The following is a 25,324-nucleotide window of genomic DNA, read 5'->3' on the forward strand; positions in this document are numbered from 1 at the left end:
AAAGTCTATTTGTGTGAAATACCCACCCACAAGTCCTCTAAATCGCTTAGCAATTTGTAAAAATGTTTCTGTTATAAGGAAGAAACTAAGCTGGACATCAGCCTGCAAAAAAGGCCATCTTTAAACAGACTAACCTTTTGGTGCCATATTTATTCAGTAGATTGTTGTTGCTATTCTTTTGTAAAGGTTATCAATTTATTTAATTTTAAATATGAATCGTGTCCCTGCAAAATGTTTTACGTCAGTACAATTATCGCGCACAGATGCAATTTCCTAAAAGAGGTTAAATCAATGGACTCCATTATATCAATATGATATGTAAGTGCCTTAAAATAGCCTGAATGCCTGTATTTTAAAGAAGTACTTTGCATATTTTCCAGTGTTTGGATCCAGGAGTTAATCAATGAACTACCATCATAATCTAAGTTTCATGTGTGAAATGCCAATCTCTGAAACCAGATTGGAGTAACTCAGCGGGACAGGCAGCATCTCTGGAGAGAAGGAATAGGTGACGTTTTGAGTCGAGACCTTTCTTCAGACTGGTTAGGGATAATGGAAATGAGAGATATGGACGGTGATGTGGAGAGATAAAAAACAATGAATGAAAGATATGCAAAAAGTAATGATAAAATGATAATAAAGGAAACAGGCCATTGTAAGCTGTTTGTAGGGTGAAAATGAGAAAATAGTGTGACTTGGGTGGGGGGGGGGGGGGGGGCAGGATAGCGAGAGAGAGGGAACCTGATGTGAGAAAAATCAATATTCATACCACTGGGCTGTAAGCTGCCCAAGTTAAATATGAGATGCTGTTCCTCCAATTTGTGTTTAGCCTCACTCTTACAATGGAGGAGGCCGAGGACAGAAAGGTCTGTGTAGGAATGGGAAAGAGAATTAAAGTGTCCAGCAACCGGAAGATCAGGTTGGTTCACACGGGCTGAGCGAAGGTGTTCCACGAAACGATCGCCCTGACTGCGTTTGGTCTTGCCAATAGACAATAAGTGCAGGAGTAGGCCATTCGGCCCTTCGAGCCAGCCATTCAATGTGATCATGGCTGATCCCCAATCAGTACCCTGTTCCTGCCTTCTCCCCATATCCCCTGCCTTCTCCCCATATCCCCTATCTTTAAGAGCCCTATCTAGCTCTCTCTTGAAAGTATCCAGAGAACCCTCTGAGGCAGAGAATTCCACAGACTCACAACTCTGTGAGAGAAAGTGTTTCCTCGTCTCTGTTCTAAATGGCTTGCCCCTTATTCTTAAACATTGGCCCCTGGTTCTAGACTCCCCCAATATCGGGAACATGTTTCCTGCCTCTTGCATGTCCAAACCCTTAATAATTTTATATGTTTCAAAAGATCCCCTCCCATCCTTCTAAACTCCAGAGTATACAAGCCCAGCCGCTTCATTCTGTCAGCATATGACAGTCCCGCCATCCTGGGAATTAACCTTGTAAACCTACGCTGCATTCCCTCAATAGCAAGAATGTCCTTCCTCAAATTAGGGGACCAAAACTGCACACAATACTCCAGATGTGGTCTCACTAGGCCCTATACAACTGCAGAAGGACCTCTTTGCTCCTATACTCAACTCCTCTTGTTATAAAGGCCAACATGCCATTCACTTTCTTCACTGCCTACTGTACCTGCATGCTTACTTTCATTGACTGATGAACAAGGACCCCCTGATCCTGTTGTACTTCCCCTTTTCCCAACTTGACACCATTTAAATAGTAATCTGCCACCCAGCTTTGCCATCTGCAAATTTGCTGATGTTACTTTGAACCCTTGATCTAAATCATTGATGTATATTGTAAATAGCTGCGGTCCTAGCATTGAGCCTTGCGATATACCCCACTAGTCACTGCCTGCCATTCTGAAAAGGACCCGCTAATCCCTACTCTTTGTTTCCTGTCTGCCAACCAATGTCAGCACTCTACCCCCAATACCATGTGCCCTAATTTTGCCCACTAATCTCCTATGTGGGACCTTATCAAATGATTTCTGAAAGTCCAGGTACACTACATCTACTGGCTCTCCCTTGTCCATATTTGTAGTTACATCCTCAAAAAATTCCAGAAGGTTAGTCAAGCATGATTTCCCCTATGTAAATCCATACTGACTCGGACCGATCCTGTTACTGCTATCCAAATGTGCCGTCATTTCATCTTACATAATTGACTCCAGCATCTTCCCCACCACCAATGTCAGGCTAACAGGTCTATAATTCCCCGTTTTCTCTCTCTCCCGCCATTCTTAAAAAGTGGGATAACATTAGCTACCCTCCAATCCACAGGAACTGATCCTGAATCTTTTGAACATTAGAAAATTATCACCAATGCGGCCACAATTTCTAGAGCCACTTCCTTAAGCACCCTAGGATGCAGACCATCAGGCCCTGGGGATTTATCAGCCTTCAGTCCCATCAGTCTACCCAGCACCATTTCCTGCCTAATGTGGATTTCCTTCAGTTCCTCCGTCACCCCAGATCCTCTGGCCACTAGTATATCAGGAAGATTGTTTGTGTCCTCCTTCGTGAAGACGGATCCAAAGTACCTGTTCAACTCATCTGCCATTTCCTTGTTCCCCAGAATAAATTCACCTTTTTCAGTCTTCAATGGTCCAACTTTGGTCTTAACTAATTTTTTCCTCTTCACATACCTAAAGAAGCTTTTACTATCCTCCTTTGACTTCTTGGCTAGCTTACCTTTGTACCTCATCTTTTCTCCCCGTATTACCGTTTTAGTTATCTTCTGTTGCTCTTTAAGCATTACCCAATCCTCTTGCTTCCCGCTCACCTTTGCTACGGTGTACTTATCTTTTATTTTTATACTGTCCCTGACGTCCCTTGTCGGCCACGGTTCCCAGTTACTCCCTTTGGAATCTTCCGCTTTGGAATGAACTGATCCTGCACCTTCTGTATTATTTCCAGGAATACCTGCCATTGTTGTTCCACTGTCATCCCTGCTAGGGTATCTTTCCAGTCAACTGTGGCCAGCTCCTCCCTCATGGCTCCATAGTCCCTTTTATTCAATTGTAACACCAACACCTCCGATTTACCTTTCTCCCTCTCCAATTGTAGATTAAACGACCATATTATGGTCACTACCTTCTAATGGCTCCTTAACCTCGTTCCTTTATCAAATCCAGTTCATTACATAACACTAAATTCAGGCCCCAATACAAGCTGCTCTAAGAATCCATCACGGAGGCACTCCACAAACTCCCTTTCTTGGGGTCCAGTACCAACCTGATTTTCCCAGTCTACCTGCATGTTGAAATCTCCCATAACAACTGTAGCATTACCTTTACTACATGCCAATTTTAACTCCTGATTCAACTTGCACCCTATATCCAGGCTACTATTTGGGGGCCTGAAGATGTCCCATTAGAGTCTTTTTACCCTTACAATTCCTTATTTCTATCCATACTGACTCCTCCTGTTTCAATGTCTCCCCTTGCAAGGGACTGAATTTCATTCCTCACCAACAGAGCTACCCCACTCCCTCTGCCCACCTGTCTGTCTTTTCGATAGGAGGTATACCCTTGAATATTCAATTCCCAGCCCTGGCCCTCTTGCAGCCATGTCTCTGTAATTCCAACAACATCATACTTGCCAATATCTAGCTGAGTCTCAAGCTCGTCCACTTTATTTCTTACGCATTCATACACAACACTTTGGCCTCGGTATTCACCTCCCCTCTCGCACCGCTCGCTATTGGCCCTGACCTTACTCTCTTATCCCTTCTCGAACTTTCCTTCCCATTAATTCGAGAGTCTTTTGTAACTTTTCCTGTACTCACTTCCCTTTCAACTCCATCTTTATACTCCCAATTTGTCAATCTCTCCGCCTCTTGCCGATGTATCAGAGTCCACATCTTGAACAACATATACAGTAGATGAGGTTGGAGGAGGTGCAAGAGAACCTCTGCCTAACCGGAAAGGACTGTCGGTCCCTGGACAGGGTCGAGAGAGGAGGTATAGCGACAGGTGTTGCATCTACTGCGGTTGCAGGGGAAAGTACCTGGGGAGGGGGTGGTTTGGGTGGGAAGGGATGAATTAACCAAGAAGTTGCGGAGGGAACGGTCTGAGGAAGGCGCAAAGGAGCGGATGTGGGAAAATGTGGTTAATGGTGGGATCTTGTTGGAGGTGGCGGAAATTTTTGATTTTGTTTTATCAGTTGTCTCTGCAAACCTTTTTTGTGTGTCTAGACTCAGGAACAGACATATCCTGCCTCACTCTGCAGGGTTACTTTAAAAGAACAACTCTCTTGTATGGTGCAAAGTTGATGGGTCATTAACCTGAAACATGAACTCCGTTTAATCACAGATACTCCAGACCTGCTATGAATTCCAAGCACTTGATGGTTTCTTTGGATGCTGTCCCAGGCATAACATGTCTCCTGTATGACCAAATGTTGGTGTCTTTATGTGCTTTATTTTGGGGAAAACCTCTTTCTGGCCCAGAGGTCAAGTTATTCAACACAAAGGCGCCATGTCTTAATAACAATATAAAATAATTGGTATTTATTTGATGGCTGAAGGAAGTGGACTCCTAACCTGTTTTAGTCGCTTCACTTCTCTGACCCAGATCATAGACCAGAAAGATAAATATTTTGTTTAAAATTCCTTTTATGAGTGGTTTTCACTGATTGATTGACAAACGATTTTCAAGGTGGCATTCATCTATAGCTGTTCTTGTCTAAACTACAACAAAAACAATATTTTTTGGCACTTCTCTACAATTGTCACAAACATGTGACAATAGTAAACCAATACCAATTGTTGGAAAGCAATGAAGCAAATCAGGGTCTCGCTCAAGTTGACTGGTGCAGGCTATTTGAGGGGAAAGGAACATCGGCCAAGTGGGCTGTTTTTAAAAGTGTGCTTATGTAAGCTCAGGATACGTACGTCCCCGTTAGAGTGAAGGGCAAACGTAAGGAAACTTGGCTGACGAGGGAAATTGAGGCATTGGCCAAAAACTAGAAGGCTGCGTGGGACAGATATAGGCAGCTGGGATCAAGTGCATCCCTGGAGGAGTTTCAGCAGCTAAGGAGTAAACCGAAAAAGGAGATCAGAAGGGCACAAATGGGCCAGGAGATAATGCTGGCACGTAGCATTAAGGGCAATCCCAAAAGCTTTTATAAATACATAAGGGGGAAAAGGGTACATAGGGAGAGAGTGGGACCTCACAGGAATTAAAGCGGTCACCTCTGTGTGGAGCCACAGGAGATGGGCAACGTCCTCAATGAGTATTTCTCCTATGTATTTACCAAGGTGAAAGACAGTAGGACGGAGGAACTTGGGGCAGTCAATGGAAGTGTCTTGAGAGCAGTCAGTGTTACTGAAGGTACTGTCGTGTACGAAGGTAGACAAATCTCCAGGGCTTGATCAGATATATCCGGGAAATTAGAGAGGAAATTGCGGGAGCCCTGGATGAAATTTACGAGTCGTCCTTAAATACAGGAGAGGTGCTGGAAGACTGGAGGGTGGCAAATGTTGTGCTTCTTCTCAAGAAGGGCTGCTGGGAACTATAGGCCGGTGAGTTTAACATCTGAGTTGGAAATTTATTTGAGAGCATTCAGAGGGATAGGTTATACAGGCATTTGAATGGGTACGGACTGATTAAGGGCTGTCAGCATGGTTTTGTACATGGGAGGTTGTCTCACAATCTGATTTTTTTTGAAGAGGTAGCTTAAAAAGGTCGATGAGGGCACTGTGGACATGGGTACATGGATTTTAGTAAGGCATTCGACAAGGTTCCGCATGGTAGGCTGCTCTGGAAGGTTAGATCACATGGGATCCACAGAGAGATAGCTGAATGGATAGCAAATTGGCTCCACGGAAGGAAGTAGAGGATAATGGTGGAAGGTTGCTTCTCAGACTGGAGGCCTGTGACTAGTGGTGTGCCTTGGGGTTCGGTGCTGGGCCCGTTACTGATTGTCATCTACATCAATGATTTGGATGAGAACATGAAGGGCAAGATTAGCAATTTTACTGATGATACAAAAGTGAGCATATAGTGAAGATGGTTGTGAAAGATTGGTGCAGGATCTGGATCGATTGGTCAAGTGGGCGGAGGAATGGTTGATGGAATTTAATACAGAGAAGTGTGAGGTGTTGCGTTTTGGGATGTCGAACAAGGGCAGGACCTACACAGCAAATGGTAGGCGTCTGGGTAGTGTAAAGCAGAGGAATCTAGGAGTACAGGTGGCATGGTTCCTTGAAGGTCGAGTCGCAGGTAGATAAGGTGGTCAAAAAGGCTTTTGGCACTTTGGCCTTCATCAGTCAGAGTATTGAGTATAGAAGTTGGGAGGTCATGTGCAGTTGTATAAGATGTTGGTGAGACTGCATTTAGTGTATTGTGTTCAGTTCTGGGCATCATGTTATAGGAAAGATATTGTCAAGCTTGAAAGGGTTCAGAAAAGATTTACATGGATGTTGCCAGGTATGAGGGTATGAGCTATGGGGAGAGGTTGAGTAGGCTGGGTCTACTCAACCTCATGGAGCACAGGAGGATGCGGGGTGATCTTATTGAGGTGTACAAAATCATGAGAGGAATAGATCGGGTGGATGCACAGAATCTCTTACCCAGAGTAGGGGAATTGAGGACCAGGGGAAAAGATTTAATAGGAATCAGAGGGGTAACTTTTTCACTCAAAGGGTGGTGGGTGTATGGAACAAGCTGCCAGAAGAGGTAGTCGAGGCTGGGACTATCCCATCGTTTGAGAAACAGTTTAGACAGGTACATGGATAGGACAGGTTTGGAGGGATATGGACCAAGCGCAGGCAAGTAGCTAGGACATTGTTGGCCGGTGTGGGCAAGTTGGGCCGAGGGGCAAGTGTTTCCACACTGTATCACTCTATGACTAGAGATTGTTGCTCAATGTTTTTCTTTTCTGAGACTGAAACTGGTTGAGATTGAAAAAGATTCTTGATTAAAGTGACAAGGAAAAGTAATTATTTCTCATATTCTACCTTAAGATATTTATATACCTTTTTCGGTGAGGTTATGTTATACCTAAATATAATATAAACATATTGGTGTGTATAGATGGATGTAAATGTTTCCACTGCAGTACTTAAACGAGCAAGGACATTTCGTCAAAGTCTTGGCCAGTGTTTATACCTCAGTCAACGCCTCCATAGATTTCTAAAATGACTGGTTGTCTTTGATGTTGATAAAAGGTTTGTTGACAAGTATGAACATCAGTTGCTATTTTTAAGCACAAGTGTCTACTACATTCCAAAAACAATTACATTTTCTGTACATTTTTGGGAATCTCTAAAGCACTGTTTTTCACACGTGGGAAGATATTCTAATAATCCTCAATTAATGGGCTGTTAATGCCCTTTCAAAAGATAAATACACATGTTAAGGGGAGTTGACTATGAAATGCAGCTCTGATGATTGTGATATACAGTGAATCTGAATGTTTGTTTCTCCTTCTTTTGCTTAGGTCTAATAAAACGTTATATAATATTATTGCCCTTCGTCCACTTCCTGCTGATTATCAACCTGCTGTTACAGTGCTTCCTGGAGCGTGTCAACAAGGTTTTTATTAAAACCCTTTTTTCTAAAAATTGCATTTAAATTCTAGTTTTGCTTAATATGTGCTATTTCAAATGACTAAAACCACATTTTCAAGAATTTCTAATGTTAATTATTTTGCTTTTTTAGATTCTATTTAAGGGGAACATGTAACGGTTGTGCATCACTTTTCTTCATGGCCTAAATACTTCCTGTTAAGTTTATAACAAGTTATTGGCATTTAACATTTTATCAATAACATAATAAACACTTTTGGTTTAGATTTGAAGTCGTCTGACATTGAAACAGAAGTGCAAGATCAGATGATAGAATATGAATCATCTGAACAGCTCGGAGAGCAGTTGGTGACACTCTCCTTGCTTCCAGAATCACGTTGGAAAAATCTTCTCAATCTTGATGTTATTAAGGTAGCAAATAATTTGCTTTAGTAATCAAAACATTTTTGAATTCATATTTTAAAATATATTTATAGTGGTGACACTGGGAACTGCAGATGCTGGAATCTTGAGTAAAACAAAGTGCTGGAGGAACTCAGTGGGTCAGGCAGCATCTGTGGAGGGAATGGACTGACACCGTTTCGGGTTAGGACACTTCTTCAGACTATTGGGGTGGAAGGAAGAAAGTTGAAAAAGAGAGGTAATTGAGTTACAAGGCTGGCAAGCATATTTGGATTTGAGAGCAGGTTGACTGGCAGATGAGTGGGGTAAGGAGGCGATAGGTGAAAAGGATACAGAAGGGTGTCAGATAAGGAGGAAAGTGGAGGAATGAAATGTTAAGCTGGAGGGAGGGATATGAATGAAAGGGGTGAAAAGAAGGGAACTAAAAAGGAAAAAGGCGACCTGAGGATGAGATATGAGTGGCTGGGAGTTGATAGATGGTGGGAGAAATGCATGAGCACTGGGAATGGGAAGGGGAGTTACAATGATTAGAAACCACGATATCCACCAGGACATGACGTATAGAACGCAAGTGTCCAGTGAAATGGTAGCTTAGTTCATGCTTGTTTTTGCCAATGTAAAAGGCCACATCAGTTGCACCAAATGCAGTAGATTAGGTCTGAGAACGTGCACTTGAAACCTCTGTCTCACATGCAAGGACAGCTAGATGAATTCCTTGATTCGATCATCCCTCCCGCACTCTCCTCAGGTGCTTTGCCTGCAACTGCAAGAGATGTCACACCAGTCCCTGCACTTCCTCTCTTACTTCCATCCAGGGATTCCAATGTGGCCTCCTTTAAATTGGTGAGACCAAGCATCTTCCAATCAACATCACCCCCACCACCAGTATCTACCTATCATTTTCCAGGCTTTCCAGCTTTCTCCCCCCTCTACTTCAATCAGTCTGAAGACAGGTCCCAACCCTTTGCGTCTGTCCATACCTTCCATGGATACTGCCAGACTCGCTGAGTTCCTGTAGCACTTTGTGTGTTACAGTGGTGTTACTTAAAAATTATTTAGACAATCGTGTTATCAATTTTGTGCGCACAGGTTGCTTGTAGACATTTTATTTGATGATTTACAATATCTGGGTGATTTTGTTCAAATTTGGTTATAATTTATACCTGAATTTTACCACAAATTTTAGAAGAATGCTATCTTTGAATTTTTGTCACATAATAAGTCTTAAGCCCTAATTTCATTACCTTCAGTTTAATTGAAAACTGAGGATCTTTTAATTAGGTAGAATGATATATAACAGTTTTAGTTTGATATATTTATTAAAACATTTAACAAATTTTAAATCATACTCTGTGCATCTGTTGTGTTCTTATTGCTTATCTGATTTTGTTTGGATGATCTACAGAAAAGGAACAACCCAAGGAACCACCTAAAGTGCCCAAATCTGTTCCTTTCTTCATTCCAACAATTTCTGGCCTTGTGCCTCACTTTGCCGCTGCAGAACAACAAGGTGCTGAGGATCAGGTATGAGGAGAAAAAAACAATCATATTTTATACACTTATGGTGGTATTGACATTACTTGGGTCTGATCAAAGGCCTCTGTGTGTAGGGCTTTTAAATACTTTGTTGGTCGTATTTTTTTCATCACTTTAATTTTCCTGCTTTGGAGATGTTACTGCTGTGAAAGTGATGACATTCTCCAGCAGTACTTAAAATCTTAGTATAAAAATTAAAAGCTCTGTTTTGGCATAATTAGAATCATCTTTCTTCCACTGTAAATGGAGAATTAGATTTATATGTTTGAAAGTTACAGTAAAAATGCAATCTGTACCGTCGACAATAATACAGACATTAAATATATCAGAAGCAATATGATGGAGGGTTATTAAGAATTAATATCACCTAGATTATAAAATTCTCTGTATGGATTCAGATATTAACTATCTTGGCCACTGAGATAGGTTTCACACAGATGCATTCTGTTTCGTCAACACTCATTCTGTTTCGTCAACATTCATTCTGTTTCGTCAACACTCAGGATAATTTGTACATTTGAATTTGATAAGTGTGCTGGGATCTATTTTTAATTCTCAAAAATATTTGGTATTATTTTCAGTCCAAAGTGGTAAATCTGGGAGTATTGGCACAAAAAACAGAATTGTACATGCAGCTGGAAGGTGCTCTGGACACCAACAATTGTGAGTGACTTGTCATTATTTTCTTGGGTACACTTGATATTTAAATTACACTACTCCTGATATTGATAATTACCTATTTATCATGAATTGTCATTAAAGAGAAATAATTCTAAAACAATAAGAGAGGATGTGAGAGGGTGGTGTGGGCGGGGGGTGTGGAGGGGAGGGGGTGTGGCGTGGTGTGTGGGGGGGGGGGGAGGGAGGAGAAGCAGCGAGCGTTGTGGCGCTTGGGGGGAGGGGGCGGTGTTGGGGGGTGGGGTGGGTGGAGGGGTGTGTGGATGGCGGGGGGTTGTAGGGGCAAGGGGGAGGGATGTGGGGGCGGGGGGGGGGGGCGTATGGGGGGGAGGGTGTGTGTGTGTGGGCGAAGGGGGTTTGGCAATTCCATTTGCCAAGTTTTCATCCTCCTACTCAGCTTATCTTGTCACAGAGTCCAAATGTTCTCATCACGGCATGCCTTCCCACCTATTATTGCATCAACTAACTTTGGATATCATTTACTCAATTTATCGTTTAGCCACTTACCAAGGATATTTTTTTGGTACAATTGGATCTGCTCTTTTAGATAGCAAGGAATTGGTCAATGGTATTTTTATCAATCAAAACCATGCAATTATTGTTTTTTTGGAACTGGGGATATCAATTTGCAAATAAATACATAGCAAAATGTTCCATTCATAAACCCAACTAATTTAAACAGTTGAAAATCTAGTGACTTCTTAAATTAGGTTCACAACAGACAACACAGCATCATAAAAGAGCCTTTCAAATGTAGAACCTTAAATCAACTCAACAGTGACTGATTCTAACTTTTGCAGATGAAATATTAAAACATCTACAGTATTTTCTTGCACATGATCTCTGCACTTGATTTTCCCAGAATTATAAATATATTCTCTAATCCTATAGATTGAAATTTAAAAAAATTTGATTAAATATTTGATACATCTTCACAAAGGCCTCATGGGGCATTCACAACTTTTTGTTGGTTGTTCACCTCTGGCCTTTGTCCACCAATCTACCAATCAGCCCTCCCCCCAACTGTATTCACGTCACTTATCTGGCTTTGTCCCACCCCCACCTCTTCCAGTTTTTTCCCCCCAAACTACAATCATTCTGAAGAAGGATCCTGACCCAAAATGTCATCTGTCCATATCCTCCAGAGATGCTGGTAAGAGCTAACTAGAACCTACCAGACCGAACATAACATTATTTAACTGTGCCCTGTATAATGCCAGTAAGAGATCTTTGCTCTTGTACTCAACTCCTTGTGTATTAGAGGCTAATAACCATATAACATATACAATTACAGCACGGGAAACAGGCCATCTCGACCCTTCTAGTCCGTGCCGAACACGTATTCTCCCCTAGTCCCATATACCTGCGCTCAGACCATAACCCTCCATTCCTTTCCCGTCCATATAACTATCCAATTTATTTTTAAATGATAAAACGAACCTGCCTCCACCACCTTCACTGGAAGCTCATTCCACACATCCACCACTCTCTGAGTAAAGAAGTTCCCCCTCATGTTACCCCTAAACTTCTGTCCCTTAATTCTCAAGTCATGTCCCCTTGTTTGAATCTTCCCTACTCTCAGTGGGAAAAGCTTATCCACGTCAACTCTGTCTATCCCTCTCATCATTTTAAAGACCTCTATCAAGTCCCCCCTTAACCTTCTGCGCTCCAAAGAATAAAGCCCTAACTTGTTCAACCTTTCTCTGTAACTTAGTTGCTGAAACCCAGGCAACATTCTAGTAAATCTCCTCTGTACTCTCTCTATTTTGTTGATATCCTTCCTATAATTAGGCGACCAAAATTGTACCCCATACTCCAGAATTGGCCTCACCAATGCCTTGTACAATTTTAACATTACATCCCAACTTCTATACTAATGGGCCTGTCCCACTTAGGCAATTGTTTTGGGCGACTGCCGCAAAATCTTCAACATGTCATCTGTCCATATCTGGAGGATATGGACAGATGACATTTTGGGTCATGATCCTTCTTAAGAATGATTGTGGTTTGGGTGAGGTGGGGGTGGGACAAAGTCAGATAAGTGACAAGTTAATACGGTTGGGAGGAAGGGCTGATTGGTGGACAGAGGTGAAAAGCCGACAAAAAGCTGTCACCATGAGGCCTTGTGAAGATGTATCAAATATTCAATCAAATTCGTTTTTATTTCAATCTACAGGATTAGAAAATATACTTATAATTCTGGGAAAATCAAATGCAGAGAACATGTGCAGGAAATTATTGCAGATGTTTTAATATTTCATCTGCAAAAGTTAGAATCAGCACTGTGAGCTGATTTATGGTTCTACATTTGAAAGGCTCTTTGATGATGCTGTGTTGTCTGTTGTGAAACCAATTTAAGAAGTCACTAGATTTTCAACTGGTTAAATGAGTTGGGTTTAAGAATGGAACATTTTGCTATTGTATTTATTTGCAAATTGATTTTCCCACTTCCAAAAAAACAATAAATGGATGCTTTTGATTGATGAAAATACCATTGACCAATTCCCTGCTATCTAAAAGAGCAGATCCAATTGTACCAAAAAATATCCTTGGTAAGTGGCTAAATAATAAATTGAGTGCATGATATCCAAAGTTAGTTGATGATCCAATAATAGGTGGGAAGGCATGCAGTGATGAGAACATTTGGACTCTGACAAGATAAGCTGAGTAGGAGGATGAAAACTTGGCAAATGGAATTTAATGTAGGAAGGTGCGAGGTTCTGAAGGAAGAATAGAAAAATAGAATTATTTGGAGGGAATCGGTTATTATTTTGTATAAGATAAACCTTAGCATATACATACAGAATTAATTATGAGGGCAAATGGCATATTGACCTTTGTTATGAGGGGATTTGGAGTTTAAAGCAGAAATATTGTTACAATTATACATACTGTTGGTGAGAACACAGTTGGAAAATTGCCTATAGTTTTGGTTCCTTTATCTGACATTGCAAGTAGTTCAAAAGGTTTTTGATAATCTATTGCGATGAAAGAGATGTCCTATAACAAATGGCTAAAATAAATTGGCTCTGTGTTCTTTGGATTTGGAAGAATTGAGGGGTGGTCTGATCGAAAAGGGCGAGCCAGTTTAGAAGCCAATATGTGGTAGAGTATTGACCATGTTTTAATTATTTCTGTCTTAATGTAGGCCCCTGTTATTTCCATTGCCATGGAAATAACACTTTCTCTGCCTTTCATTGAAACTGTGGCTGTTTGAGTCTTGGAGTCGTGAAACTGAATTGAATTTTATAAAGGGGGATTGTATCTTACCCTAGATTCTGTTCCACCCTGCAACCATATCTACGTCTGTCTTAATTGCCACAGGTGGCTTCTTAAAGCAGTTTATGATTCAGAATCAATCATTCCTGAATACTTTTCCCTTGATTACACTTGATAAATTAAAATATATCTCCAAGTAACTTTGGTCTGTGGGGCTTAATCGAAGTAATTATTACAAGTTGTTTTCCTTCTGTATTTTTTCAGTAATCAAGATTTTCACTTTGTCACCAGCAATAGTACGATGAGATAAGGTCCCTTTTCTGCCCTTCCCTTGAAAATTGGTTCATAAAATCGGAGTGGGTAAATGAATTAATTGAGTTGAATAGTTCCTTAAAGAGCGATAATTTTGTTTATTTAAATGTAAAATGAAAAAGATGACTAGCTCCATTGATAGTTCAAAGAAATGTAGAATATCAATTTGTTATTTTCAATATAAAGTTGGAAAGATCCGCAAGCAAGGAAGGATGGAAACATTCTGATTACAGAAATGAGGCCAGAAATTGCAACATACAGAATTTTTCATTTATACTGGACTAAGTGGGACCCATTGGGTCCCATGTTCACATGGGAGGGCTGGTCCTTAACGCAATATTCCGCCTCTCCACCAATTCCAATATTGGTGGGCAGTGGGGGGGCTTTATGGAGCCCTAGTACGGGTGTTGTGGGCCGAAGGGACTGGTTTCCAGAGGGCATTGTGGGCCGAATGGATTCTTGGGCTGGCAACTCAGTCACTCAGGTCTGGTGAGCTGGCAGCTCAGTCACTCAGGCCTGGTGGGCGGGCAGCTCAGTCACTCTGGCCTGGTGGGCTGGCGGCTCAGTCACTCAGGGCTGGTGGGGTGGCAGATCAGTCACTCAGGGCTGGTGGGCTGGCAGATTAGTCACTCCGGGCTGGTGGGCTGGCAGATCAGTCACTCGGGACTGGTGGGCTGGCAGTTCACTCACGGCTACTCCTTGAAATTCCATTTCAAGCAGAGTGCAGGCCACCAAATTCAGTTTCATAGCATTTTAAGCAGAGTGCAGGCCACCAAATTCAGCTTCATAGCATTTCAAGCAGAGTGCAGGCCTCCAAATTCAGCTTCATAGCATTCCAAGCAGAGTGCAGGCCACCAAATTGCCAAACAACTCATTGCATTGTCATTAAGGGCTAACAAATCATTTATTGCAAGTACATTGCAGACTCACAGTTCAGTTGATTCACAGCTTAGAATCACAGTTGTGGACTCTCCCTCGCAATCTTCCAGAGTGACTGACTCGCGTCCAGGCATCCAGGGTTTTATAGTCCTGCCCCCCTCCCCTGGAAGGGGTAGTTACTTCCCTTGTGGTGATTGACAGGCGAGACGACCAATCAGCAGATCTCAAGATTTTTTAAACACTCATAACTTTTTTATTTTTCATCGATTGTAAAAATCCTCGGGGCTGCCTCAGTGGAGGAGGATTGAGTAAGATGGTCAAAAATCATAGCGCTATATGGTAGCGTTTTTTCTAAAATCAATATACAGCGCAGACAGGAAGTGGTCAAGATGAGACTTTTAGTTATATAGGTGGTTGAATTTAACATAGAAACATAGAAAATAGGTGCAGGAGTAGGCCATTCGGCCCTTTGAGCTTGCATCGCCATTCAATATGATCATGGCTGATCATCCAACTCAGTATCCTGTACCTGCCTTCTCTCCATACCCCCTGATCCCTTTAGCCACATCTAACTCCCTCTTAAATATAGCCAATGAACTGGCCTCAACTACCTTCTGTGGCAGAGAGTTCCAGAGATTCACCACTCTCTGTGTGCAAAATGTTTTTCTCATCTCAGTCCTATTCCCCTTTATCCTTAAACTGTGTCCTGGACTTCCCCAACATCGGGAACAATCTTCCTGCATCTAGCCTGTCCAACCCCTTAAAAAATTTGTACGTTTCTATAAGATCCCCCCTCAATTTTCTAAATTCTAGCGAGTACAAGCCGAGTCTATCCAGTCTTTCTGGATAGTAAGTGACACAGCAGCAATGTTAAAAGACTGTGTGTTCCTAATCTGTCTCATCACAATTGAATCTCCTTCATTCTTGCTGCATCATGGTTTTGGAACATCGTCCACTGAGGATATACATTCTCCACTTGTGGGTGTACATTCACTGCTTGAACATTGCAATTGAAGATGTTTAGGTACCTTCTGAAGAATAACAAGAGGTAGCAATATAAAGCTGGTCTTGCAATGACATATAAACTATAGTATAGTTTAAAATTTAATAGTTCTTGACTATTTTGAGTACAGCTGTGGAAAAATATTTGGGTTCTGTTCTGAAACATTTATATCTTTGATGGGGGTAGTGTGCAGAATTTTGTTCATTGTCATAAATTATATTCCGCACCAAAAGAAATGGGATAAATTTGCATATTTTTCCCTTGTGTGGGTGATTTCTCATTTAGCTGCAATTGTTTTAAAATATAGGTTGTTATGAATAATTGTAACCAAATGAACATTTAAAGAAATAGTTTCAAAGGAATTGAAAATTCATTTGTTTTCTGCAGATGACCATGTAATTAAACTTTTGAAAGGAATGGGACCATCGAATATCGACATTGAAATGAGGAGCTTGGCCCCAGAAGGAGGAGGTTCTTTGAATGTGATGCAGAGCTTTCTTCAAATGATCAGCTACATGCTTTGTACAAAGCGTGATTTTGAATTGGCTCAGGCCTACCTGGCACTGTACTTAAAGGTAATTTTTTTTTAAATTTGGAAACCTAGATCTTTTCAATTTACAGCTTCATTTCACTGTAGGAGTAAATCTAAGCACTTGTTAAAAAGCTGGGTGTTTAGTATGCACATGAAAAGGTCATTGCCATATTGCATAAGGTGGTATCCAGCTTTTTGTATGTAAATGTGCAAAATATGTGCTTTCTTGTTTTTCAGGAAAAGAATTTCATCTGGGACTTATTCTTAAAATTTCAGCTAAAAGCTTCCATTTTTTAAATAAATAAATGGTGATTAATATAGAATCTAATTAGATAGGATCCAAAAGAAGATGACCCATCCCAATGGATAATCTACCTTTTTCTACATCTGAATTTGCATGTTTTTTAATATTAATTGGATATTTGAACAGCTTTGCAACTTAAGGGCATTGTGAATATTGCCAGCATCCATGGTGTGCGTTGGACTGGCATGTTGGTCAGATGTTGGTGACTGATGAAAAGGCTTTTGTAATAATAATGAAACGTAGACCAGTAATGTTAACCCGTTATTTTAATTGTTGCATTAAAAGTAGCTTGCTAAAATAACAAGGAACTTTAAGATGTTCTGACTTTCCCAAATCAACCAATGTAAAATATGTGTGAGTGAGTAAAAATGAAGTGGATTGTTGTCAGACTTTTACAAGCTTCCTTCCCCATTTAAAATTTGGGTGATGAAATAAGGAACTTTGCATTAGGAAAATGCATTGCTATCAAACATGGGTCATACTAATTTTTCCTCTAATTTACTTAATTGGTGGTTATCCACAGACACTACTCAGCCTATAGATTTGTGGGTGACACAGTGGTGTTGCAGCTAATGCAGGTTTGATCCAGTTCCAGTAATCTGGGTCAGTGTGGAGTTAGCATGTTCTCCATGTCATCCCTCATCTCAAAGATGTGCTGTTTGTTGGGCTAATTGGCTGCTATTAATTACCCCAAATGCTGTTGGACGATGAGAAAATCAAGGGGGTAAGTGTATTAATGGACATGTGAGAAAGTAGATTACATAAATTAGGAAATAGAGTTAATGTGATTAGTCTGAGAACCAGTATAGACTTGATGGGCCAAATAACAGCCTTTTACATTATATGGATTTTAAAGACCCAAAATGATAAACACCATCCTGGAGGCTATGTGATAATTTTAACAATTTGTCCAGTTTTCCAGGGCCCAAACATGAACTGACAATCCTTGTGACACAATTGATGTTATTCAGCTTTCTCACACGAGAAAAAATAGCGATCGTGAAAAGGAATCTTCTTTTGGCACTTTCATTATCACAAAAATGCTATTTTCTGGAAGCTTTGATTTTGATATTCCATGACTGCACTGCTCACTGACTGCATTGTTCTGTTGTTTTAAGCAACTTGTACACCAATGGTTGAAGGCCAGTGTCTAGAATATTAAATGAAAGTTTGACAGAAAAGTGATATTTAAATACATAGGAAAATTATTTTCTAAATTCATAAAAAAGATATTTGATTGACCCTTTGTAAAAATTGATTTTGGACATTTGGCCAAATCTTTGAAAGAATTTTGTGCTTTCCTATAATTCCAGAACCAGAAGGCAGTTTCAGGTTCAGGTGTAATTTCTTTCAGCCGTGAAACAAGGTCGATGGAATAGTGAATTTTTAGAATTCTCCAACTCAAGGTTATGGAGTTCCTCAGGACTTTAAAAATGAGCTTTCTAGACTAAAGAATTATCAAAGTCTGTGAATCGATCATGCACAAAACTAAGTTGGATTCCTTTTTTTTTAAAGTAACACTGAGGGCGGCACAGTGGATAGTAGAGCAGCTGCCTCACAGCAGCAGAGTTCGAGCCTGACCTCTGAAGCTGCCTAGATAGAATTTGCACATTCTCCTTGTAACCGCATGGGTTTCCTCTGGGTGCACTGGATTACTCCCATGTCAGAATGACGTGCGGGTTTGGAGGTTAATCGGCTGCTGTAAATTGCCCCCAGTGTAAGGAGTAGATTCAAAAGTGGGATAACATCGAACTAATATGAATAGGTGATGGGTCGTCAGCATGGACTCAGTGGGTGAACGACACATGGTTATCTTTCAAGCGATTATTGCGAGATGAAATCAATGACATAGCATCCCATCCTTGTCAACACTGGTTGGTTTACATCACTGCCTCCTCAAAAGATGTTTTTAATATAGCTCTAATGACCAAGACCACATGATTGCATTAAATAATTGGTTTATATAAAATATTGAAACTCAAAGTTTAATCATTGTTGTAGAAATTAATTCTGCAAACATTTGTGAAAAACAAAATCTTGTGATTATGAAATGATTCATCAAATGTTGTACAAAACTAAATGTGACATCAATTAATATATATAAACTTCCATGTATACTCAAAATCCATCTTTTTTTATTTGTGGTGAGACAAAATACATTTAAGAACATTGTAGGCTTTGAAATAATTGTATGTGAGATTTGACAATTGAGCAACCTATTCATGAAAAGGAAATTATATCTGAAATCTAATTTGTTTTAAAGTAAATAATTGAGCATAAACTTGAGTGTAATGTGTGATGTTTGGTGGACTGTGGGGTGGGAGGACCCGTTGCTCCTCTCGTGCAGCAGGTGGTGCTGCACAGGACAAAGGGAGATGTTTTTTATACAGCTTATCCTGTCTGTAGACAGTGTGAGTGTGCAGGCAGATTCTGTGTGTGCAGCCATTTTGAGTTGTATTGCTGCCAGCATTGGGTAAAGCATTCATGACTTCTGTTGTAAATTGAAGACTGTCAAATTTTATGCAGACTTAGAAAACGAACACGAAATAATGTATGTGGTCTTTCAGAAGGCTTTTCATAAGGTGTTGCACAAGATCATGAAACAAGTGATGAAAGATGGTAAATCAGAATAGGCTGTTTACAACTGGCAGATCTATTTTAGCACACGTTCAGACCTAAAAAACGAAAAACAAAAGTGGTGTCAGGAGTGGGATACTTCGGTTTGCGTCCAAAGACCCAGAACAGGGGGTCACAGTTTAAGGATAAAGGGGACATCTTTTAGGACCGAGATGAGGAAAACTTTTTTCACACAGAGTGGTGAATCTGTGGAATTCTCTCCCGCAGAAGGTAGTTGAGGCCAGTTCATTGGCTATATTTAAGAGGGAGTTAGATGTGGCCCTTGTGGCTAAAGGGATCAGGGGGTATGGAGAGAAGGCAGGTACAGGATACTGAGTTGGATGATCAGCCATGATCATATTGAATGGCGGTGCAGGCTCGAAGGGCCGAATGGCCTACTCCTGCACCTATTTTCTATGTTTCTATAAGAGCCTATTTTTCGATTTAAAAAAAAGTTCTTTGAGTTCTGTAGTATACTCAAACTAACATGTCTCGGCAGTTCGATCGTTTCAATCCCGAGCGAGAAAGGTGGTCGTCGTGTTAAATGCGAGCTGAGTTTTATTTTGAAAGTATGACAATTACTACTGATCTGAAGAAGGCTCTCTTGTGTTCATCAATGTCTCCAGAAACTTTTGCTTCAAAATTTACTTGCAGAAGAAGTAACTGAAGTTTCATATGCTGAAATCACAACAGCTTTGCAGCTGCATTTCGAAGAAAGTCGAAATTTCCTAGCAGCTCGCCTCGGTTTCTACCGGACGGTGCAACAGGAAGGGCAATCGATCACCGAATTTCTTGCCGAACTTCGTACCAAGGCAAGGGCATGTGATTTTAAAGCTCAATGCTGCAAAAAGTGCCAAGACAATGCGTTGCGGGGATAGACTGGTCATGGGCTGCAGGCACGCATTCATCCTACAGACGATTCACAAGGAATCAGACGCCTCATCGAAGAATGTGTTGCAGTGTGCTAAGATGGCCCGAGCTGCTAACTAAAGAACTGCACAAAATGGCCAGCAAAACAGCGTCGAAGCTCCCTCAGGAGGTGCATACAGTTCGTCAGACTCGCCCGCAATGCCAGAAACCACTTGATCGACCCAGAGAAAATCCGGAGAAGGTGGGACAGTTTCAGAAGAGCCGTCCCCCTGTGGGTGGAGGATCAAAACCCCTGTTACCGGTGCGGCTCGACTGCTCATCATCACCGTGAGTGCCCGTATATCAAGTCCGTTTGTTATGGCTGTTACCGAAAAGGTCATCTCCAGGCAGTGTGTCAACCAGTAGAAAAGCTGAGAAAGGGCAGGAAAGCACAAAACACAATCGACCAAATCGCGGAGACCATTCATATTGGATGTGCTCGGTGTGTCTACGATCACCGACAAGACGAGGATTTTGCTGCGGGTCTCGAATGTCGATCTACAGTTCCAGGTGGACACTGGTGCGGCTGTGTCGCTAGTGGGTCAGGACAGCTGGGAGAGGATCGCATCGCCGTAACTGAAACCAGCCAACATCCGCCTTTTCGGATAAGGACGACAGCCCATTCCCACGAAAGGAAAATGCACTGTCGCCATTTCCTGTAATAGTATGACACAGATGTTGCTGCTGATCGTCGTTGGTAAAGAAGGTACATCCCTGTGCGCCATCGACTGGATCCATGCTTTCAAGCTTGACATGAACGACTTGATCTACGATGGATCAACTATGGCATTGTCATCTACCACGGATTGCAACGTGGTCAGTAAGTGAACAACCTGCAAAAACAGGACGTCGAATGGCACTGGTCCAAAGAGTGTGACCATGCATTCACCAGGTTAAAGGAGATGCTCGCCCAGAAGACGCATTTGGTCCACTATGACCCATCGAAGCTGATCTCGCTGGCCGCTGATGCATCACCGAGTGGTCTTGGAGCAGTAATCTCACAGACGGCGCTGAACGGCAAGGAAGAACCAATCGCGTTCGCATCCAAAACGCTGACGACCGCCAAGAAAAACGACAGTCCTGGAGAAAGAACAGCATACAGCTAAAGCAAATACTGATATCACTTCAAAAGAGAACACTGAGGAAAACTGTTGATTCTGAGCCTTTAGCAAGAGTTGTGAAATGCAAAAAAGGCTGGAAAAAAAGAGTGAAGCGAGGTCCAGCTAAATGGAGACGTTCAAACTGGAAAGGGGGAATGTGATGTTTGGTGGACTGTGTGGGGTGGGAGATGTTTTGTATATAGTTTATCGTGTCTGTAGACAATGTGAGTGTGCAGGCAGATTCTGTGTGTGCAGCCATTTTGAATTGTCTTGCTGCCAGCATTGAGTAAAGCATTAAAGATTTCTGTTGTAAATTAAAGACTCTCAAGTTTTATGCAGACCTAGAAAACGAACACGAAATAATGTATGTAGTCTTTCTGAAGGCTTTTCATAAGGTGTTGCACAAGATCATGAAACAAGTGATGAAAGATGGTAAATCAGAATAGGCTGTTTACAACTGGCAGATCTATTTTAGCACACGTTCACATAAAGTAGCGATTATGCATGCATAAAATCTCATGACAGTTTATTCAATTATTTGGGGAAACCTACGCATTTGGTGTTTAACGACTGGCATGATGATTTTTCAAATATTAGAATTGATTGAAATATACAGCATGGAACCAGGTCCTTTGGTCACCGAGTCCATGCCGACCATTAATCAACCATACTGTGCGTTGCCATGGATAGAAATTGCATTTTAGATACAATTTCTCCATTTAAGGTTTTAAATATTTTGTTGACTATGATTTTGCAAACTTGTAGTATTGATGGCTTATTTTAATATAGGCCTATAATAGGTTTATATAGAGGAGAAAATTGTCCAAAACTTACCAAAGTATGCATTTTGCGGATAATCCAATTATTTGTCATTACTAGTAATATGTAAATAAATTTTATTATGGAATGACATCTGTATTTCAGCAAGGTTTTATGTTGAATTAAAAAGAATGTTTTATAGAATTAACCATTTTATGTACTCGCATTATCTATTGTTTTGTATATTTTGTATGGTCCTAAATTAAACCTGGCTATTTTATTAGTTATGGTTATACCTCTGCTAAGTAATAATCAGAAGAATGATTACATCGATATGTTAATGTTATTGAATCAACCATTCACACTAGTTCTATGTAATCACACTTTTGCATCCTCTCCCTTCACACCAGCAGAAGTTTATAGAGATCAATTAACCTGTAAACCCATACATCTATGGGATGTAGGAGGGGAGCGAGAGCACCAAGGGGAAACCAGGGAGAATGTGCAAACTCAACACAAGCTGTCACAATCGAACCCAGGTCTCTGGCGCTTGAGACATCACCTCCACCACAATCTTTAATCTATGATCCTTCCTTTTTAAATTGGAAACTTTTTTATTTATAATATTCACGTGGGTGGGCGGCGCGACCGATGTCGCAGCGGCCTCTGCAGTCTGTCTGTGTATTTTTTATTTTTTTGTCCTGTTGAGGGTTTAGTTTGTAATGGGTTTTTAAATGTGTATGTGTGGGGGGTGGGGGGTGGGTGGGGGAAACTTTTAAATCGCTTCCCTGCATGGAGACCCGATCTTTTCCCTGTCGGGTCTCCGTTGCCGTTGGGGCCTAGCGCCGTGGAGCGGCCTCGAACCGGAGCGACCTGGGGGCTCAAGTCACGGAGCCTGTGGAGCTGTGGACTTACCTCCGTGGAGCTGTGGAGCTGTGGAGCTGTGGACCTACCTCCGTGGAGCTGTGGACCTACGGACCTACCTCCGTGGAGCTAGCCGGCTTCGGAGCGTGGAGGGCTGCGGGGGCGAGCTGCTGCGACCCGACTCCGGTGGATGGTGACACCGGGAGCTCGCGGGTCCCCGGTGGGAGACTGCTTTGCGGGGCACCGGCAGCGGCGACTTCTCCCGCCCGAATTGCGGGGTTGAGAGTGACCTGGAGCGGGGCCTTACAACGCCCGGCGCGGCTGTAAATTGCCGCGGACTTGCTAGCGCCCGCCGGGGGCTCCAACATCAAGACCCGGGGCAGGGCCCTACATCGCCCGGCGTGGCTTTGAGTGGCCGCGGACTTGCTAGCGCCCGCCGGGGGCTTTGACCTCGACTTCGGGAGAGGAATGGAGAGCAGGGGAGAGACAAGTCTTGCCTTCCATCACAGTGAGGAGGACTCACTGTGATGGATGTTTATGTGAATTGAATTGTGTTGGTGTGTGTCTTGGTTCTTTTTTTGTATGGCTGCAGAAACCAAATTTCGTTTGAACCTCATGTGAGGTTCAAATGACAAATAAAAGGTATTGTATTGTATTGTATAAGAAAATAATATGTTAACTTTACCATGTTTGGAAGAAAGAAGATTATGATCCTTGTGAAATCAGTATTTTTTTAGATCAGTACAACCTAGGAACAGGCATTTCGGCCCACAATATCTGTGTTGAATATGATGCCAAATTAATCCTTTCGACCTGCACATGCTCCATGTTCCTCCATGTTCCTCCATATCCCCAAATGTTCGTGTGCCTATCTAAAAGCCTCTTAAACGCCACTATTGAATCTGCTTCCACCACCACCCCTGGCAGCACGTTCCACACTTGGTGTTAACACTCTTGCACATCTCCTGTAAACGTTTCCCCCTTGACCTCAAAACTATCCCCTGTAGTATTTGACATTTCCATCTTGGGGTAAAAATATTCTGACTCATTAACATATATCTTAATTATCTAAACTAGGTCCCCCGTCTGTCCGTCCCTTCCTCCCCACCCCGCCTCATGCGCTTCAGAGACAACTTGGAGCTTCAGAGGCTAAAGCGTGAGCTGATAAATGTATAAAATGATTTCACTGAAGTTATAGTTTAATAACTTTAAGTTACGTAGTTACTGAATTAATACATTTTTAAATGTCATTCAGAGTCCACATTGCAGGTAGGTTGATGCATCATTCATTGTGCTGGATCATATCTGTCATTCACAAATATGTTAATGTTCTTCTTTTTCTCTCCTGCCATTGCAGCTCCATCTCAAGGTTATTGCTGCTGAGCCAGTTCTATTAGAAGAAATGTCTAAAGTCTCAGTGCTGTTGGAAGAAACTTGGATGCATATGCAAACTCTATTCAATAAGAGCATGTGTCTCCTGGGCTACATGAAAAGTGCTCTGCTGTAGACTGAAAATTAGCACTTCAATGATTCAGTGCCCATTCTACTTCATCACACCCACACGTTATTTTGCCACTTTTTGTTACATTATATACTGTGCGTTGCCATGGATAGAAATTGCATTTTAGATACAATTTCTCCATTTAAGGTTTTAAGTATTTTGTTGACTATGATTTTGCAAACTTGTAGTATTGATGGCTTATTTTAATATAGGCCTATAATAGGTTTATATAGAGGAGGAAATTGTCCAAAACTTACCAAAGTATGCATTTTGCGGATAATCCAATTATTTGTCATTACTAGTAATATGTAAATAAATTTTATTATGGAATGACATCTGTATTTCAGCAAGGTTTTATGTTGAATTAAAAAGAATGTTTTATAGAATTAACCATTTTATGTACTCGCATTATCTATTGTTTTGTATATTTTGTATGGTCCTAAATTAAACCTGGCTATTTTATTAGTTATGGTTATACCTCTGCTAAGTAATAATCAGAAGAATGATTACATCGATATGTTAATGTTATTGAATTATATAAATACTCATTTAGAAGAGGATCAACACCAATATGTGCACAAAAATATTGGGAATTATCGCTTAAATATCTGGAAGAAATAAGAAAGACAGAATAAGGTCATGGTGAGGAATAGGAAAGGAGTAAACCAGCATGCAGTTTATTTGACATGAGAGAACTTGCGTAGGATGCAAGAATGGTGAATGTTAGATATTTAATTAGCACATAAGTAGTGAAAGTGTAGAACTAGAAGCAATAGGAAAAAGTGCATAACTAAATATCTGTCCTGGCCCAGCACATTGCAATTACAGAGAAAGCTCATCAAGCCTTGACTTCGTCTGAAGTTTGAGGAGATTCGGTATGTTGCTAAATATTCTGTTGAACTTCCATGGATGTACAGTTGAGAGATGCTGACTGGATCAATAACTAATGCCCACGAACAGTGAATGCTCCAGAAAGTGAGGATCATTTCCCAGTCAATTACAGGTATTGACCACCTCACCATTGAAGGAGTCTACATGAAGTGCTGCTTCAAAGACCCACACCGTCCTAAGGGAATAACATGCAGATTAAATTAAAGTGAATGGATTAAAATATTTTTTTCAAAGAGCTAATGCTAGTAAACTGAACAGTTCTATTGATTGCTCAAAGAAT

At 41.2% G+C, this 25,324-nt stretch overlaps 1 protein-coding gene across 2 annotated transcripts in view; it reads left to right on the forward strand.

The window, feature by feature from the left end:
* wdr36 (WD repeat domain 36) overlaps positions 1-24,618 on the forward strand; it is an 81,834-nt gene extending 57,216 nt beyond the window's left edge. The window contains exons 18-23 of one of the 2 annotated variants that reach the window (XM_033017416.1): positions 7,452-7,546; positions 7,805-7,960; positions 9,356-9,465; positions 10,059-10,140; positions 15,956-16,143; positions 24,010-24,618. In XM_033017416.1, coding sequence (XP_032873307.1) covers positions 7,452-7,546; positions 7,805-7,960; positions 9,356-9,465; positions 10,059-10,140; positions 15,956-16,143; positions 24,010-24,159 — 781 coding nt within the window. In that variant the 3' untranslated portion in view covers positions 24,160-24,618. Of the gene's footprint in view, positions 1-7,451; positions 7,547-7,804; positions 7,961-9,346; positions 9,466-10,058; positions 10,141-15,955; positions 16,144-24,009 lie in introns of those variants that run through there. The other variant, XR_004411330.1, reaches the window with a different exon arrangement.
* The last annotated feature ends 706 nt before the right edge of the window (positions 24,619-25,324 follow it).

Source organism: Amblyraja radiata, chromosome 3 (assembly GCF_010909765.2).
Source record: "Amblyraja radiata isolate CabotCenter1 chromosome 3, sAmbRad1.1.pri, whole genome shotgun sequence".
NCBI classification, from domain to species: Eukaryota; Metazoa; Chordata; class Chondrichthyes; order Rajiformes; family Rajidae; genus Amblyraja; species Amblyraja radiata.